Here is an 18,109-nt window from a genome sequence, read left to right as displayed (position 1 = left end):
AAAAACAATCAATGTAATCCATCACATAAATAAAACAAAAGACAAGAACCACACGATCTTATCAATCGATGCAGAAAAGGCATTCGACAAAGTCCAACACCCATTCATGATAAAAACTCTCATCAAAATAGGAATAGAAGGGAAATCCCTCAGTATAAAAAACGGCATTTATACATAGCCAACAGCCAACATCATCCTAAATGGAGAGACTTTGAAAGTACTCCCTTTAAGAAGGGGAACTAGAGAAGGATGCTCTTTATCACCACTCTTACTCAACACCGTGCTGGAGGTCCTAGCCAGAGCAATTAGGCTAGAAAAAGAAATAAAGGGCATCCAAATTGGTAGGGAAGAAGCATACCATCTATTTGCAGATGGTATGATTTTATACACAGAAAACCCTAAAGAATCCAAAAGAAAACTACTGGAACTAATAGAAGATTTCAGCAAAGTTTCAGGATACGAACTAAACATACAAAAAACAGTTGGATTCCTCTACACCAACAAAAAGAACTTCAAAGAGGAAATCACCAAATCAGTATCATTTACAATAGCCCCAAGAAGATAAAATACTTAGGTATACATCTAACCAGAGACGTAAAAGATCTATACAACGAAAACTGGAAGACACTACTGCAAGAAACCAAGACAGACCTGCATAAGTGGAAAAACATACCTTGCTCATGGATAGGTAGACTCAACACTGTGAAAATGTCAATTCTTCCAAAAGCGATCTACAGATACAATGCAATCCCAATCCAAATACCATCGGCATTTTTTAATGAGATGGAGAAACAAATCACCAACTTCATATGGAAAGGGAAGAGGCCCCGAATTTGTAAAGCATTACTCAAGAAGAAGAACAAAGTGGGAGGCTTCACACTACCTGCTTTTAGAACTTCTTATACCGCCACAGTAGTCAAAACAGCCTGGTACTGGTACAACAAAAGACTACACAGACCAGTGGAACAGAACTGAGAATCCAGACCTAAATTCATCCACCTATGAGCAGCTGATATTTGACAAAGGCCCAAAGTCCATTAATTGGGGAAAAGACAGTCTCTTTAACTAATAGTGCTGGCAGAACTGGATATCCATCTGCAAAACACTGAAACAAGACCCATGCCTCACACCATGCACAAAAACTAACTCAAAATGGATCAAAGACTTAAATATGAAATCAAAAACGATAAAGATCATGGAAGAAAAAATAGGGACAACACTAGGAGCCCTAATACACAATAAGAACCATAAGTAACAATGACAAGACACCAGAAGAAAGACTAGATAAATGGGAGCTCCTAAAAATCAAACACTTACGCTCATCAAAACACTTCACAAAAAGAGTAAAAAGACAACCTACAGACTGGGAAAAAAATTTTGGCTACAACAAATCTGATCAGTGTCTAATCTGTAAAATCTACTGCCACACCTCAACAACAAAAAGACAAATAACCCAATTAAAAAATGGGCAAATGATATGAACAAGTACTTCGCCAAAGGTGGCTAACAGACACATGAAGAAATGCTCACAATCCTTAGCCATTAGAGAAATGCAGATCAAAACTACATGAGATATCATCTCACCCCAACAAGGCTAGCATTAATCCAAAAAACACAAAATAATAAATGTCAGAGAGGTTGTGGAGAGACTGGAACGCTTATACACTGTTGGTGGGAAAGTAAAATGGTACAACCACTTTGGAAATCAATTTGGTGCTTCCTTAAAAAGTACCATACAATCCAGCAATCCCACTCCTTGGAATATATCCTAGAGAAGAGCCATCACACGAATAGATATATGCACACCTATGTTCACTGCAGTACTGTTCACGATAGCAAAAAGATGGTAACAACCTAGGTGCCCATCAACGGAAGAAAGGATAAACAAATTATGGTATATCCACACAATGGAATACTACGCAACAATAAAGAACAATGATGAAGCCGTGAAACGTAACATGGACGAAGCTGGAGGTTATTATGCTGAGTGAATTTAGTCAGTCACAGGACAAATATTACATAAGACCACTATTTTAAGAACTCAAGAAAAGGTTTAAACACAGAAGAAAACATTCTTTGATGGTTACGAGGGTGGGGAGGGTGGGGAGGGTGGGTGAGGGTTATTTACTAACTAGACAGTAGGTAAGAATTAGGTGAAGGGAAAGACAGTACACACTACAAGGGAAGTCAGCACAACTGGACTAAATCAAAACTAATAAGTTTGCTGAATACAATCAAACACTTTGAGGGACAGAGTAGCAGGGGTAGGGGTGTAGGGACCATGCTTTCAGGGGACATCCAGGTCAAACGGCTTAACAAAGCTTATTAAGAAAAGGTTCTGCATCCTACTTTGGTGAGTGGCGTCTGGGGTCTTAAAGGCTTGCAGGCAGCCATCTAAGATGCATCAACTGGTCCCAACCACCTGGAGTAAAGAAGAATGAACACCAAAGACACAAGGAAAGTATTAGCCCAAGAGACAGAAAGACTTCATCAGCCTGAGACCAGACCTAGATGGTGCCTGGCTACCACCAATGACCACCCTGACAGGGAACACAACAGAGAGTCCCTGATTGGGCAGCAGTTGATGGGGTACAGAACTCAAATTCTAGTAAGAAGACCAGACTTAGTGGTCTGACTGAGACTGGAAGAACCCCGGAAAGCATGGCTCCTATATTCTCTATCAGCCCAGAACTAAAACAATCCGAGGCCAACTCTTCAAAAGGTATTGGACTGGACTGTGGGACATAAGGTGATACTCATGAGGAGTGTGCCTCTTAGCGTAGCTTCTGTCCGGAGGTGAGATGGAAAGGCAGAGAGGGTTAGGAGCTGGCTGAATGGACATGGGGAGTCAGGGATGGAAAGGAGTGTGCTGTCACAGTATGCGGAGAGCAATTAGAGTCATATAACAATGTATGTATAAATTTTTGTATGGGGAAAAAAATTTAAAAATTCAAAAAAAAACAGTTCTTATGAAGTACACCTTCAAGAAATAAGCAGGCATCAGTAGTCCCAGAACCCAACATCAATGTACATATACTCTGAAACAGCACGTTGGATATTCACTGCAGCAGTCTGCAGTAGCCAAAGACTAGAAACAAACCAAACTGTCCATTAACATGAGACTTACTAAATTAGGTTATATCCATTTAGACTCATTAAAAAGTACACGATATGGAAAGAACTTCAAAAAAAGCAAACTGCAGAACAATATGTAAAGTATGCTACCATTTGTATAAAAATGAATAATATATTTGCATACACTTATATTCACATACAATTATTATTATTATTTAGGATTCTCAGAAATGAAATGAGACAAAAATAGAAAGTTTTTGTTAAAGGGTGACAAGAATTTTTTTAAAAGACAATTTTTTTTCACTACCAACTGCCACTTTTATCTCTGGTGACCTATTTTCTGCTATTATATTGCTTTTCTTCTTTCCTGATTTAAATCTAGAGATTTTTAAACAAGCAGATTCTCAGTCATAGCCACTTACAGCTCTCTCATCTCATCTCATTTCTACAGTTTAATAATGTGTCCGATCTCCAATTTAGTAATGCCTTTTTGGAATTCAGCCCAGGGAAATATCTGGTTACAGTATTTTATGCTATCTCTACAACTTCTCTATCATGTCTCTAACAGGAAGTTATCAATCTTAAAGTCCCACTTCACCTACATGAAACTGAAACAAGGTTCAATATCCTTCTTATCGAATCATCAGAATTAGGTAGTTCTATCCAAACTATTTTTCTCTCTTTTTGAATTCAAAGTCTGTAGTTTCTCTAGGAATCTACAGGTAGTCTCCAACTTACAACGTATGCAAATTACAACAAACTGCACTTGTAACCATCTTTTTTTTTTTTTTTGGTACATCTTATTGTTAGTAATATGTACTACTACATACAATGTTGCAGCACGTAATTTGCTGACGTTATCATTCTCAGATATTCACTCACAGATGTTCAAAAACAAATTAAGACTGGATTTATAAAGATGTTGATAATAAAAGGCAATAACAATGAAAACTAAAAGACGTGGTATTCGACTTACATCAGAACCAACTTACAATGAAGTTGTTGAGGACAGAACCCCGTCATAAGTCGGGGACTACCTGCATTTCTGATTTACTCTACTGGTCCTACCACCAACCCACCCACGACCATAATTCAAGAACTCAATTGAATATAGTACTCTTCACTCCATTTGTGTATTTGTATAGCTAAACAATATCTTTATCTTCCCCATTAAATTAAGTGGTCAAAGGGTAGAAATTGTTTCTATAATCGCCAGCTACACATAAAATATCTCACCAAAATATAGCAGAAGCTTTCTTAACTGACTTCCCTTTAACCACCTTACTGGAGAAAGCGCCTCAGTAAAATACACTAAAAATGCCCACTGCAGGCTGAACTCTTGAAGCTAGTATAGTTTCTAGGAAACTCTCAACTGCTGCTCTCTCCTCTCAGTGTGCTTTGGATAATAAGGGTCAATTGTGTTCTCAAACCTATTTATACCAATTGAGCTAGGTACTGCCATTATATAATTCAATTAAATATTATGTAAACCAATGAAAAAGATGTTTATACAAAAAATAGGCTGAATGCTTTGGAAAGACAATAAAAACAATTGTGAAATTAGAGGCAAACAAGATGACCGAAGACTGAATAAAAAAAATCACAAGAACAATCTAGGATTCTACAAATTCTTAAATGTCTAAGATCTTGCTCCGCTTTTCAAAAAATCTGAAACTGAAATTTGTAGACCATGCAATATAGGTGTGGTATGTGGAAGAAAGACAATGCAGAATTCCAATCAAAGAAAACATACCCAAAAAAAAGACTGAAATAAAAATACTACCTACATAAATATCTTTTAAGTTTAAAAAAAAAAAAAACCGTTTACAATGTGTGTCATATATAATTGTCTACTTTGACTTATTTTTTCAATTACCAGCCATGTAAGAGGGCTTCTACTATAAACACATAAGGACAGACTGATATTTTACAAACACCTGAGAGGTAATATTACATTAGGCAGAGTGTCCACACAAGCAGTTCTTGGATGGGGCAAACAGTTAATATGCTCGGCTGCTAACTGAAAGGTCAGAGGTTTAAGTTCACGCAGGGGCACCTTGGAAGAAAGGCCTGGAGATCTACTTCCAAAAAATCAGCCATTGAAAACCCTATGGTGGGATCAAATTGACAAAAGCAACTCAAAAGATTAGATAGGAAACTTAGGGAGCAGTGAGTTTATGTTAATGGGGAGGAATACTTCAAAAAAGGAGGGTGAGAATGGTTGCACAACTTGAAGAATCAATGAATCACACATGTAGAAACTGTTGAACTGGTGTATGTTCTGCTGTGTATATTCTCAACAACAGAAACAGAAAGAAACCCCTATGGAGCATAGTTCTACTCTGAAACACATGGAGTCACCATGAGTCAGAGTCTACTCGATAACTGGTTTTCTACACAAGCAGGCTGGGTTTAAATCCCTGTCCCTAATTTGCTACCTCTGTAAGTTAACCAAATCTCAGCTTCCTCACCTAAAAATGGTTGTGAAGATTAAATGACAATTCACGTACTTAGTATGGTGCCTGGCACATGGTATATACTCAGTAAGTGGCATGTGGACTGCCAGCAAAAGACATGCCTGTTCTCAGCCCTTACTGCAAAAATTATCAAATTCAGGACTGAGTATAATTTAAGCCCTATGTCGAAGATAGTTCAAAAGAACGTCAGAAGTAAAGCAGCACTAAGTAGATTACCACATACTTACACCTCCAAAACTAAAATTATAAATAATGAAGGTTGGTGGTTCCAACTCACCCAGAGGCGCCTTGGAAGAAGGCCTGGCAATCTGCTTCCAAAAGGTCACAGCATTGCAAATCCTGTAGATTGCAGTTCTACTCTGACACACATAGGGTTGCCGTGAGTCGGAATCAATTCAATCACAAGTGGTTTTTTGTTTTTTCTTTAAGTGGTCCTTAACCAGAAGTGTGTATCAGCATGCCTTAAGTTTTTGACAAATTCACAAGCTTCGACTCTAAATTGAATCAGGCTTTCAGGGACCAGGTATGTGTGTATGTATAGGTATGTATACTTATATAGTCTATATAATTAATAAAAGATTACTTACCTAGTACCTATTTAGATGTTAAAATATCACTAAAAAGACTGGAATAGATTAACTTATGAGATAGTCAAACTAACTAAAATAAATTTGGTAGAACACTTGTGAAAACTTCCATATCAACAGGTTGTTGTTGTTGTTAGGTGCCATGAAGTCAATTTCGCATAGTGACCCATGTGACAGAGCAGAGCTGCCCCATAGGGTTTTCTATGCTATAATCTTTACAGAAGCAAATCATCAGTTCTTTCTCCCACAGAGCAGCTGGATGGGTTTGATCCACCAAGCTCTTGGTTAGTAGTCAAGCTCTTAACCTATGTGCCACCAGGGCTCCTTATATAAACAAGAGATCCCAATATTTCCAGGTTTTTACTATTCAGATACATAGATCTACAATATAAAAACTATTCATATCACCTCCCCAAGCATCAATCCTATTGAAATAAGTTTTTACTGTCATAAAGAGAACTCTAAGACATAACTCATCAGCATTAAATTCTTAATTTCTAACTTTGCAAAGGCACTAACGTTTTAGCTTGGAGACACAAGTCTTTAGTATGCTTCTAACGCAGGGCTTCTCAACCTTGGCACTACTGACATTTTGAGCTGGATAATTACTGGGGCGGAGAGCTGTCCTGTGCACTTGTAACAAGTTTAGCAGCATCTCTGGCCTCTACCAACTAGATGGCAGTAGGACTCACCCCACTCTAGTAGTGTCTCTAGACATCACCAAATGTGGGGTGTGGGCAGAGCAAAATGACTCCCAGTTGAGAACCACTCCTCTAATGAATGGTTTTCCTGCCTGGCTCTCTTCAGATAATGTTCTCCATTTCCTGAGCTTGTGAGTTATCTTGATTTCTTAGGAGGGGACAAAGGCAGCAAACTCTACCACCCCCCCCCAACAAAAAAAGAGACTGGCTGCTGTTTTTCATTGCTAAGAGAAATAATGAAGTTAAGCAGCGCAAGTACTTCTCACTTAACGACCAGCAACACTTCAATAGAACTGGGTTTGAATTTCCATTCAAGCACTTACCAGCAGTGTGGTCTTGAGCAAGTCATTTAACCTCTCCAAGTCTGTTTCCTCATCTGCAAAATGGGAATAATATCTACTTTGCAGAGTTGCTATATTAGAGATAACTTAAGCATAATAGTACTATGCTTGACACATAGTAGGGTTGCAAAAAATGATAGTTATTATTAGTATAAAAGTTGATAGGATTGGAGGATATTGTACACCCTTTGTAATGCTTATATCAGTACTCCAACTTCATTGTGCATTAGAGTTACCTGTGATGTTTGTTAAAAAATAAAAATGCCCAGATCCCACCCTCAGAGAAGTCCAGGGAGAAAACAGAGAAAAAATGGCTAGATATTCGTCATATTTTACTTGACTCTGCTGTATTTTCACTCCTGTAAAATTCTGCAGCATTCTAGGACACAAGAAGTCATTTGTGAAAGCAATTCAACTATACAAAATGCAGAACAAAAACTACTTTAAAATAATGACGTTTTAACTATTTATTTTGAAGGTCATTTTAAAAACTAAAGTTAAGGACAATCTGAGAAAAAAACTGCACAGAATATGCTCATTAAATAAGTATTGTGATTAAATCAAAATAAGGTAAATATATTCTCTTCTGCAACTCCAGAATTAAGTTGTATGGTCCTGAAGGTTCTTATACTTCCAAAAAAAGGGCGGCAGGGCGGGGGCAGGGTGGGAATCATGGCAATTAAAACTGCCTCTTAATCATGTAAATCTATAGTAGAAACCAATTTTTCTGTTCTTCCCAGTAAGTCAGTTTCGATCTTCAAACTGTGTCTTGTTTTTTAAAAGATATGATGCTAGAAATTCAATGGGGTTTGGTGGTCTGTAAAGGGAAAAGAAATTCAAAGTTTAGAAATTTATATTCTAGATGTGTTAACTTAAACATATTGTTATGTAATTAAAACACATCTTTTTAAGATCAATTTTCATTTTACAGTTAAAGGTCATTGGTAGCAAATATTAAGGTAAATAAGATAGGCAAGCAAGTTAGCCAGCAATATAGCTCTAAGAAACTGAAATTTTTGTAAGACTTAAGCCTGGTTATAAACTCAATTCTATAACCCAAGTTTCACAAATGTACTGACAATGGGATGATGATTAGTCTGGAGGAATAACAACTTGAAGGGGGTCACAAAGGAGGCTTCTGGGGTGCTGGCAATGTTCAGTTTCTTAATCTGAGTATAGGTTACAGGGCATGTTTGCTTTGTGAAATATCATCAAGCTGTACACTTATGATTTGCATAATTTTCTGTATATATATTATCTTTCAATAAAAGTACAAAAAACAATATACGAGAATGGCTGTCACATCACTGACACATATAGATGAACTCCCCAAGTGCCTCATCAAAGGAAGCAACACTCATTTGAAAAAGTTGTTGTTTCTTTTTAAAAAGTCACATATATCTTTCTTCAAATAATTTAAACCAACAATAATTCTAATGATGCTACCACACAGTACACCTGAGAAGCTAAACGTATTTACAAAATTAAAACGTATTATTTCGTATCTATCACTTTTATATAAATTATTCTTGCTGAGAAAACAAGTCCAAAGACAAAAAGTTGGGGAAAAGATCTACTTTAGACTTCACTATGAAAAGGTACATTGAAAATTGATAAAACATTACCTTATCACTTTAAACAGTCCTTTAAGCCATCTACATAGAGACATTTTTCACATAATATTTAGAGTTAACTTGAACAAATTATTTTTCTAGATTCTTCACTTTAAAAACTGCATTTACTAACAGCATGTTACTAAAAAATTTCTTCAAATTTTTTTCTTTCAGCACTTAAAGTAATACTTACTATTTTAATATTTACTATTTCTAATACATTAGCCTTCTTTAGAAGAAGAAAATAAACAGAATCAGGAAGAAAAAAGATGCCCAGATTTTAGTTATTGGTAGTACAGCCAAGATATACCTGGCAGACATAAACAAATCCTATTTTATAAATACAACATCAAAAACAAATATTTATTGTCTATTGATGTAATTTTTACATAAAAAAATTAATATATTCTAGATCAATAACTCTTACTGTAAGACGAGACGTATTTCCATCAACAACTTCTTTATCAATCTGTCAGTTTGCTACAATGTTCATTATTATCCTTTGAATAAAACATGATATGCACCTAATAAATGTTGATTAACCTAATTTACAAAAAAATTGTCTTGTTGGATTTACTTACACAGAAAGAACTTAGGTGAGAATTACTGGGGAGAAACATGTAGAGAAAAGAGAAATAATGGTGTATAAATTAAAATAACTTGGCAAAAAAATTTATAATACTCAATGCCACTGAGGCTATGGTAATATTGGGAGAATTTTAAGGACAAACTTCTGGACAGAAATACGACATTATATGTCAAACACCATGAAAACAGCCATGTTGTTTAAACTAGTAAGCTAATTCTGAGGAATCTATCATAAGAAAGTAATTTTAAACAAAGGCAAAGTTAGAGGCATGAAAATAAACTGCCTGGTGCCCTATAATAACAAAAGAAATTGGATTTAAATGTTCAACAATGGAAAAATGGTATTACTACAATTTAAATCATAATCACAAAGACAATGGAGAAATGCAAGAAAAGTTTTGTTGTAATATTAAATAAAGGGAGATACAAAATTACATGTATGCCATGATTATGAATCTTTACAAATCTGCTTATGACTTAAGACCAGTAGAAAAAAATGAAAATATCTGACTTATAAGATTATGGCTGATTTCTTTTTAAAAGAAAATATTTAATATCCACAAATTGTTTATACAGTAAAAAAATAACATACATAACCAATGATGTTTCAATTATTTTGCTTTCTATGGTAACTCCATTTGCAGATACTATTATCTTACCTCTCCTTTGCAAGCACAGCAAGTCCCTGTAATAAGATAGGTACAACTGTCTGATCCAGGTAGGCACGAGTTGGCAAAGACTGGAGATCCACCTTCTGTTTTGATGACTTTTCTGCATTAATCTTCTCATTTTCTACTATCCTCTAGTGAATTAAAAACAATGCGTGAATATCCGAAGTGACTAGATTATTTTGAGTGCTAAATAAAAATCAATGGACTAATACACAATAAAATAAATAAAAACAAACTAATGGAAATATGACACTCGTAGAGAAAGCAAATCAATGACTAGAAAGCTCGTACTGGACTGCAAACCTCCTTGCCAAAAGAACAAATTCAGACCCATCTTTAAACTTTGCATTCAAGCTTCTCTCTTAGGCACAATAATATTTCACTGTTTTTATGTCATATCTCCAGATCCTATTCCTTCTCCCTTACCTTTCATCATTTTAGAAGTAAATACAAGCCCCTTTTCTTTTCTTTTTCTTAGAGTATATTCCACAATACCTGGACATAATATTAAGTAGCAATGAATCACTTAATGAGAAAGCTAGGCCTATTTCAATCCTTCTCTCACAATTAACGTCAAGGATAAAGTCTTAGTATGGTGTGACTATGTCTTTAATACCTCTGTAACACTTGCTAAACTCCCTTCTTAACAAAGACAGCAGGCTTCAGGCTCAGAGCCTTCCATGGCAATAGAATCTAACTAAAATTTACTACCATTGTTTTGTATTCATTGTTTTTATTTTAGTGGTTAACCTCTTATTTATCACAATGAGAATGATTTTCCATTTATGCTTCTTTTTGAAGTAAATGAATCCATGATTTTAAAAGATTAATACATTTAAAGAAAAAAAAGTTAAATAAATAATGCCAAAAAATGGGGAAAATCATGAAAAATATCATTAATGTGATATTTGAATGAATGAAGTTTAGTAAAATGACTTACACCTTCTACTACTAACCACCCGCAAATTTTAAGCATTTCACATAGATTCATCTAACAACCATAGCATAATAAACTACTTCATTGAAAATTTTTGCCTTCCTTTGAAAATCTGTCATTTTAGAAATTCAGGAAGAAGTGGCTATATAAAAGACAAAACAAAAACAGTATTCTTAGGAGTACTTTCATTTAAAGAAGCTTTTGCTTCAGTCATACTCAAGCTGTATATAAAAGTCAACAGAGAAAAAGACACTTTCCTAGGCTAATTCTGTAAAAAGTGAGAAAAAATTTAAATTGCGCATCTTCAACATATACACCATGGTTTCCAAAGATAATTCCCAAAAATATACCAGGCAAGTTTTCTAGTTATGCCCATGATTTTTCAATCTAATTCTAGAACTTAATTAGATAATAACTTTTCTATAAAGTCTATTTAATCTATAAAATAACTATTTATTTTGTCCTGGATTGAGAAATTAATTGTTCATCAATAAATCTGAACAAATGGTATCCATACCGCATTCTCATTTCTGAAATTCTAGTGGAGACTTTGTGAAATTCAGCTTTCCACTGTGGAAAAGACAGTACAACTTGATATTTCTGAAAGATACCATATTATTTTGAATGTGTTTTCTCCTAGATCCCTAGGTCAAAATCCAATATGCTCACAATTTAATCTTAAAGGAGACAAACTCCAAAATCCCAGAATTTATTTTCAAATTTCCTATCACAGTACTTTTATACAATAAAAAGTAGTCAGTTACGTGACCTTCCAATGCCTCCAATAAGAAACAGCAATGGTAAGCAACTCCTACAGGTCCTATAATATTTATAATAAACTCCTTAACTAAATCCTCTCATTTACTTCACTCAAACATTTACTGAATACTTACTACGTGCCAAATGCTAGGCTTAATTTTAGTTAAGTCAAAATCCTAACTTAATCTAAAAGGATCCAAACTACCACAAACAAAAAAGAACTGATAAACTGTGCAGAACGGTGATCACTAAGAGAAAAGAAGAAGTGGGCTCTGTGATTGATTGCCCCAGCTTACTGCTGGAGAGTTACAGGACATGGCACAGGGAGAGACACCAAGCACATCCAGCAGTCTTCCTGAGTTGGAACAGAGTTGAGAATACAAGGAGAATAAGACAAGTACAGTAGGAACCCTCATGGCGCAGTGGTTAAGAGCTCGGCTGCTAACCAAAAAGTCGGCAGTTTGAATCCACCAGTCACTCCTAAGAAACCCTATGGAGCAGTTCTACTCTGTCCTATAGGGTTGCTATGAGTTGGAATCAACTCGCAGAATTTGCAGGATAGAGGGCCAGAAAGGAGAGCTGCATGGATAGGAGAGAGTTGCACAAACAGAGACTAATGACATCGCCTTTCAGTCTTCAGGTGAACACTTATCAGTGCACGTGTGTGAGGCAACCACCCATGGCCACGGGAGAAAAACACCTTAAAGCAGCAGGCAGAACAATTCTTGAAGCTCACACAAGGCTGGGAATAGTGCATATTCCCACCACTCATGAGTGGAAAATGCCCAGCATCCAATAAAAAATCATCCAGCAGGCAAAAAGCAGGAAAATAACTACCCTTAATGAGGAGAAAAATGAATCCACAGAAACAGATGTAGAAATGATACAGATGATAGAACAGACATGGCCATTAAGATAGTTATTATAAATATATTCTATATGTTCAAGAAGATAAAGGAAAGCGTGAGGAAATTAATCTAACAAAATATTTGAAGAAATAATGACTGAAATTTTTCCAAATTTGATAAAAACTCTAAACTCACAGGTCCAAGAAGCTCAATGAATCACGAGCACAAAAAAAAAAATTTAAAAAAAAACTACACCAAGACACATTATGATCAAATTACTTAGAACTAGTGATAAAAAGAAAATCTTAAAAGCAGCAAAACACATACACATAGAGAAGAAAATAAGAATGATATTAGACTTCTCATCAGAAACAGTGTCAGCTAGGAGCAACATCTACAATAGGCAAAAATATCTTTCAAAGAACAAAAGCAAAATAATGACTCTTTCAGACAATTAAAAGCTGAAAGAATTCATCACCAGCAGACCTGCACTAAAAGAAATGTTAAAGGAAGTCCTTCAGGCAGAAGGAAGATGATACCAGATGGAAATCTGGATCTACACAAAAGAATGAGGAGCCCCAGAAATGGTAAATACATGGTTACATATGAAATACTCCTTTTTCTTACTGTTTAAATCTCTTTTAATGGTAACTACGGAACACAAACAGAAACCTGTACACCAAAGTTCACTGCAGCACTTTTCACAATAGCCAAAAGGTGGAAACAACCTAAGTGACCATCAACAGATACGGTACATACATGCAAAGAACTATTATTCAGCCATGAAGAGAAAAGAAGTCCCAATACATGCCACAACACGAATGAACCTTGAAAACATTATGCTGAGCGACGTCAGTCAGTCACAAAAGGACAAACACTGTATGAGCTCACATATATAAAATAGGCAAAATATATAAAAACCAAAGCTTATTAATGGTTACCAAGGGTGGCAAGGAGGGGAGAAAGAGGGAGTTCTTGCTTAGGGGGCACTGAGTTTATGTTAATGGTGGCAGAACAATTAAGACAAAGACAGGGATAGGAGTTGTGCAACATGAAGAGTGTAATCAATGTCACTGAATTATACGTGTAGAAACTGAATTTGTGAATGTTTTGTTATGTGTATTTTCACTACAATTAAAAAACCAAGGTAACTGCTGTCTAAAGAAAAAAAAGTTAATCATGGGGTTTATAATATATGTAGAGGTAAAATACACGATAATGATAGTACAATGACTAGAAGAGAGAAATAAAAGAATATTGTTGTAAGGTTTGTATACTATATATGGAGATATATTAGTTGAAAGTAAACTGTGATAAGTTACAGATGTATATTATAAACCCCAAAGCAACCCCCTAAAAAAAACTTACAAGCCAATAAAGGAAACAAAATGGAATCATCAAAAAAAAAGAAAAAGGGGGGGAAAAAAAAAGCAGCAGCAGCAATCACCATAGAGTAGTGGTTCCCAGACTTTTCAGCTATGCAAACAAGTAAATCAAAAATAAAATATGATGAATTAAGGGACTAACATAGAATTGTTAACTTTTTATTTTGCCAAACAAAAATTTAAAAACAAATCAAAAACATAATTACTATTTTACTACCACCACTAATTTATAAAAAGTCATTTTAAAACTATAAAAGAACGGAAGGCCAATCACTGAATGACCAAAAAAAAAAAAAAAAAAAAAGTTGGTTTACCATTACCAAAATCTTACTCCACTGTCCTTATGTTTTCTCATTTTACCATGGACCAGTCGAAATTGGTCTGAGAGTCTGGGAAACAACATTTGGGTATCACTGCTCTAGGGTATCTCAGCTCTGCCTTCATATACAGGCACCATAAAAAAAAAAAAAAAAAAAGACCGTGCCGATGCCTTAAAAAAAAACTCTTACATGACTGTAACACAAAATAATGTACAGTATATTCACCTGATTCTGCGTATCACTTCAATTAAAAACTGCACTATGAAGAGACAGATTCTCTTAATACTGATAGCAAGCCAATAAATATTTCCAGCAATTTTACAGGCACAGTATAGTCATTCCGGTAAACTTTAGGAGTTAGTCAAGATCAACAATCTACTTAACCCTACTTCAAATAAGTCAACCAGACTAGATTAAAAATACACCTCCCCACTTACTGCCTGGTGACCTTAGACAAGCTCTTCTCTAAGCCTTACACCGCTGAAATCCATGCAAATTACTTACAGCAGCTGGCACACAGTAAAAGAGTTGAATAAATGTTAGCAGCTATTAGTACATATTGTTACTCCACTTGGAAATGTTCTGCTCTCATTTATTCAAACTTAATCATCGTTAATGTCTTTTTTTTTTTTTTAGTAAAAAATTTTTTCTTCCAAGAAACTGCTACTTTCCTAACTCCACATAGCTCTGGTTAATTCATTTGTTCCAGTATTTATTCATCTATTTAAAGAATACCTTCTATTTTTAGACAATACGCTCTTAGCACTTAAATGAAAAAGCTCTATAAAAAGTACACTTTTCTTTTGTATGTTTTTCATATGTACTCCCTCAATTCAGACTGAACCATGTAAGGCAAAAACAGGGTCTACTATGTGTATTACAGCTTCCAAGGGCACCTACTACTAAACTCTGCAAAGAAGTAAAGACTAAATGTTGCTGACGTCACCAGTACACTACAAAGACCAAACAGGTTTCTTAATATGCGCAGTTTTTACATAGCAATATCCCAACAGATGCATCAATAGCCACCAAGTAAAACGATCCTGATAGACTCTCTGAGTAATGTGTTTCTTATCATCACTTTAAAAGTTAAAATCTTAGCTCAAAACTAATTTCTACGTCTGGACACCACGGAGTATTAGTACTGCTAACAAAACAAGCTACCCATAATTTGATACTATTCAGATCATAATAAAATTTTCCTTTTGCAAAGCAAACCTAGTAAAAAAAGATACGAAGTTTTCACCAGCTCTTTAGAGACGCAGATGCGGCAAAGGAACTAAGCGAGTTACCTCGACGTTATCTGTGAGACCGTACTCAGAGTGAGGATTTTCTGCAACCTAGAAAACAAAACACGGGTCACAGACACATTAACCCCCTTTTTCGCTGCATCCCCGCACTCCGCCACCCTGAACCCAGGGCCTCCTTGTACCTGCGTCTGTCCTTCCAGCATCTGTTCTGGCTCCATGGTGGACCCTGCAAGCCACAGTCCCGGGAAAACAGTCTTGGAGAACAAGAAGAGGTGTGAGTTACTCGGGAGATTTCAACACGAAGACTCCAGGATGGAGTCCAGCCAGCCCCCGACCCCGCCCCTCACCCCCACCTGGGCGAACGAGCAGTAGAGGAGCAGGGTGGGATAGTCTACGACCGGGTTCACGCATCAGGTCCGGAAGCTCCGCGGTTAGTCCCAGGTACCTGGAATTAGTAAAGAAAGGAGTAAGGGGAACTGATTACCCGCGCCCGAGCCGCTTGTTCCTAAAAGCCCTGCACCGCGCCACCAACTCCCCAGCACGAACCGCTCCGGCCGTAAGTGACGGATGTCGCACAACTGCCGCGCCTGCGCAGAGCTCCCTCGCAGGCCTGGGTGGGGAAGAATCCCTGCGGGTGCAGAGCCTGTGTTACTCTCAGCGGTGCTCAGAGTTTTCCAACCAGAGGCTGCGAAAGGGACTCGTTCCTCAACCTACCGACCAAGTGGGACCACAACCCCAGCTGCAGACCTCGTGAGCAGCCCAGCTGCAGGGTTCGACTGGGCCAGCCTTGGTGCTGCGTGAAAGCTTCTGCTGAAGCTCTTCCTTGTGGAACCGAAACCACTCACCCAGTGGTTCTCACCAGAAAATCGGTGGCAGAGGCTGACCAATTCACAAAAGAATGTCAGTGTTTTACTCTGAAGTCAGTAGTGGGGGGGAGAAGCCGTATTTGGGGGTTTCATAGTTCAGTTTTTATATAATTTATTATTGTACTTCAGAGGAAGGTTTACAGAACAAACTAGCTTCTCATTAAACGATTAGTACACATACTGTTTTGTGACATTGGTTACCAACCCCATGACATGTCAACACTCTACCTTCTCGAACTTGGGTTCCCTATTACCACCCTTCTTGTCCCCTCCTGCCTTCTAGTCTTTGCCCCTGGGCTGGTGTGCCTCTTTAGTCTCGTTTTGTTCTATGGGACTAATTTTTGGCTGAAGGGTGAACCTCAGGAATGACTTCATTACTGAGCTAAAAGGGTGTCCGGAGGCCACACTCTGGGGGTTTCTCCAGTCTCTGTCATCATAGTAAGTTTTTATTCGAGCCCTTAAATTTGCGAATGTGCTATGTTAATAATACCTTACCTTTTTTTTTTTAAATCGAGGATAGTAATTTGCAACTGTCTCTCCGAACTGTGGCCACTTTAAAATTTAATAATCCTTCCAATGGGCATCATAATCCCTCTTTCAACATATAAGGAAAAACACTGGGACATAAAGGGTAATTTGCCTCCACACAATTTATAAATAACAGGATTTGCAGTTTTGGATTGTTTAATTGAATGAATTCCATTTATTTTGATGTAAATATAACTGATACACTCCTTTAAAGTTCCTCCTTTCACTCAAAACCGTTTGTAGCTACACTTTGTAATTTGAAAACTTCATATCAATTGTTTGGAAAATAAATCATGACACTTCAGTATGATAGAATATAAGTCATTAAAATTAAAAATAATAACTGGTAATATTTATGATAGAACTAGCTTTTAGAAATGGTAGAATACAACATTATTTTGCTACTCTAAAAACTGCATGGATAAATTTCTAAAATATAAATTTGTTTAGGAGGTTGAATTGTGGGTATATTTTCAAAGTTTTATTTAATAATGTATATTTCATTATTTGTATTGTGATTGGTGATGTACACCATATGCTGCACATATGGCACTTTGATGATTTTTCATGTAAGACTGATGAAAAGCAGATAAGTGGATATACATGTATAGATACATAAATTGACTAGTACATCAAATTAAGATGAAATGCTTTAAGTACAACCAGAGAACAACTGGCAAAACTTATAATAGTTATGTGCATTTTCATATTATCATATATCTGCACATTTCCCAATACAACATAAAAAAAAAAAAAACCCAAACCTGTTGCTATTAGTCAATTCTGGCTCATAGCGACCGTATAAGACAGTGTCTTGGCAAGGAGCGGCTGGTCAATTGGAACTGCCAACCGTTTGGTCAGCAGGGCTCTTTCTACTGCGTAAAACCAGACCAAACCAATTGCCATCGAGTCAATTCTCACTCACAGTGACTTGTACTGTCTACAGGGGGGTAAATTAAAGAAAACGATGAGAAGAACATGTAGCTCTTATTTGGACTTGCAGTACCAAACTTTGTTCAGGACTCTCATGTGTCCTATTATGGTACTTACCTCAAACTGCCTTATATTTTATTTGTAATTAAACAAAGTTAGATTTTGAGTTCTTCAAAGGTAAAGATCTTATATTCATCATTGTGTGTCTTTGTTTCTTACATTTGTTAAAT

At 36.3% G+C, this 18,109-nt stretch overlaps 1 protein-coding gene across 3 annotated transcripts; it reads right to left on the bottom strand.

The window, feature by feature from the left end:
• Positions 1-7,620: 7,620 nt before the first annotated feature.
• DPY30 (dpy-30 histone methyltransferase complex regulatory subunit) lies at positions 7,621-16,140 on the bottom strand. 3 transcript variants are annotated; one of them, XM_023736394.1, is made up of 5 exons: positions 15,906-16,140; positions 15,735-15,806; positions 15,595-15,642; positions 10,042-10,184; positions 7,621-7,998 (listed from the first exon to the last, which is right to left on the bottom strand). In XM_023736394.1, the coding sequence occupies exons 2-5, from the start codon at positions 15,768-15,770 to the stop codon at positions 7,926-7,928; spliced, it is 300 nt and encodes a 99-aa protein (XP_023592162.1). In that variant the 5' UTR covers positions 15,771-15,806; positions 15,906-16,140; the 3' UTR covers positions 7,621-7,925. The 3 variants fall into 3 exon arrangements, with proteins under 3 accessions (XP_023592162.1, XP_004369635.1, XP_023592169.1); XM_004369578.2 differs by having other exon boundaries at positions 16,037-16,140; XM_023736401.1 differs by lacking the exon at positions 7,621-7,998 and adding an exon at positions 8,005-9,400 and having other exon boundaries at positions 16,037-16,140.
• Between the last annotated feature and the right edge of the window lie 1,969 nt (positions 16,141-18,109).

Source organism: Trichechus manatus, unplaced genomic scaffold, assembly GCF_000243295.1.
Source record: "Trichechus manatus latirostris isolate Lorelei unplaced genomic scaffold, TriManLat1.0 scaffold00005, whole genome shotgun sequence".
NCBI lineage: Eukaryota > Metazoa > Chordata > Mammalia > Sirenia > Trichechidae > Trichechus > Trichechus manatus.
This window is presented reverse-complemented; position numbering and strand designations above follow the sequence as displayed.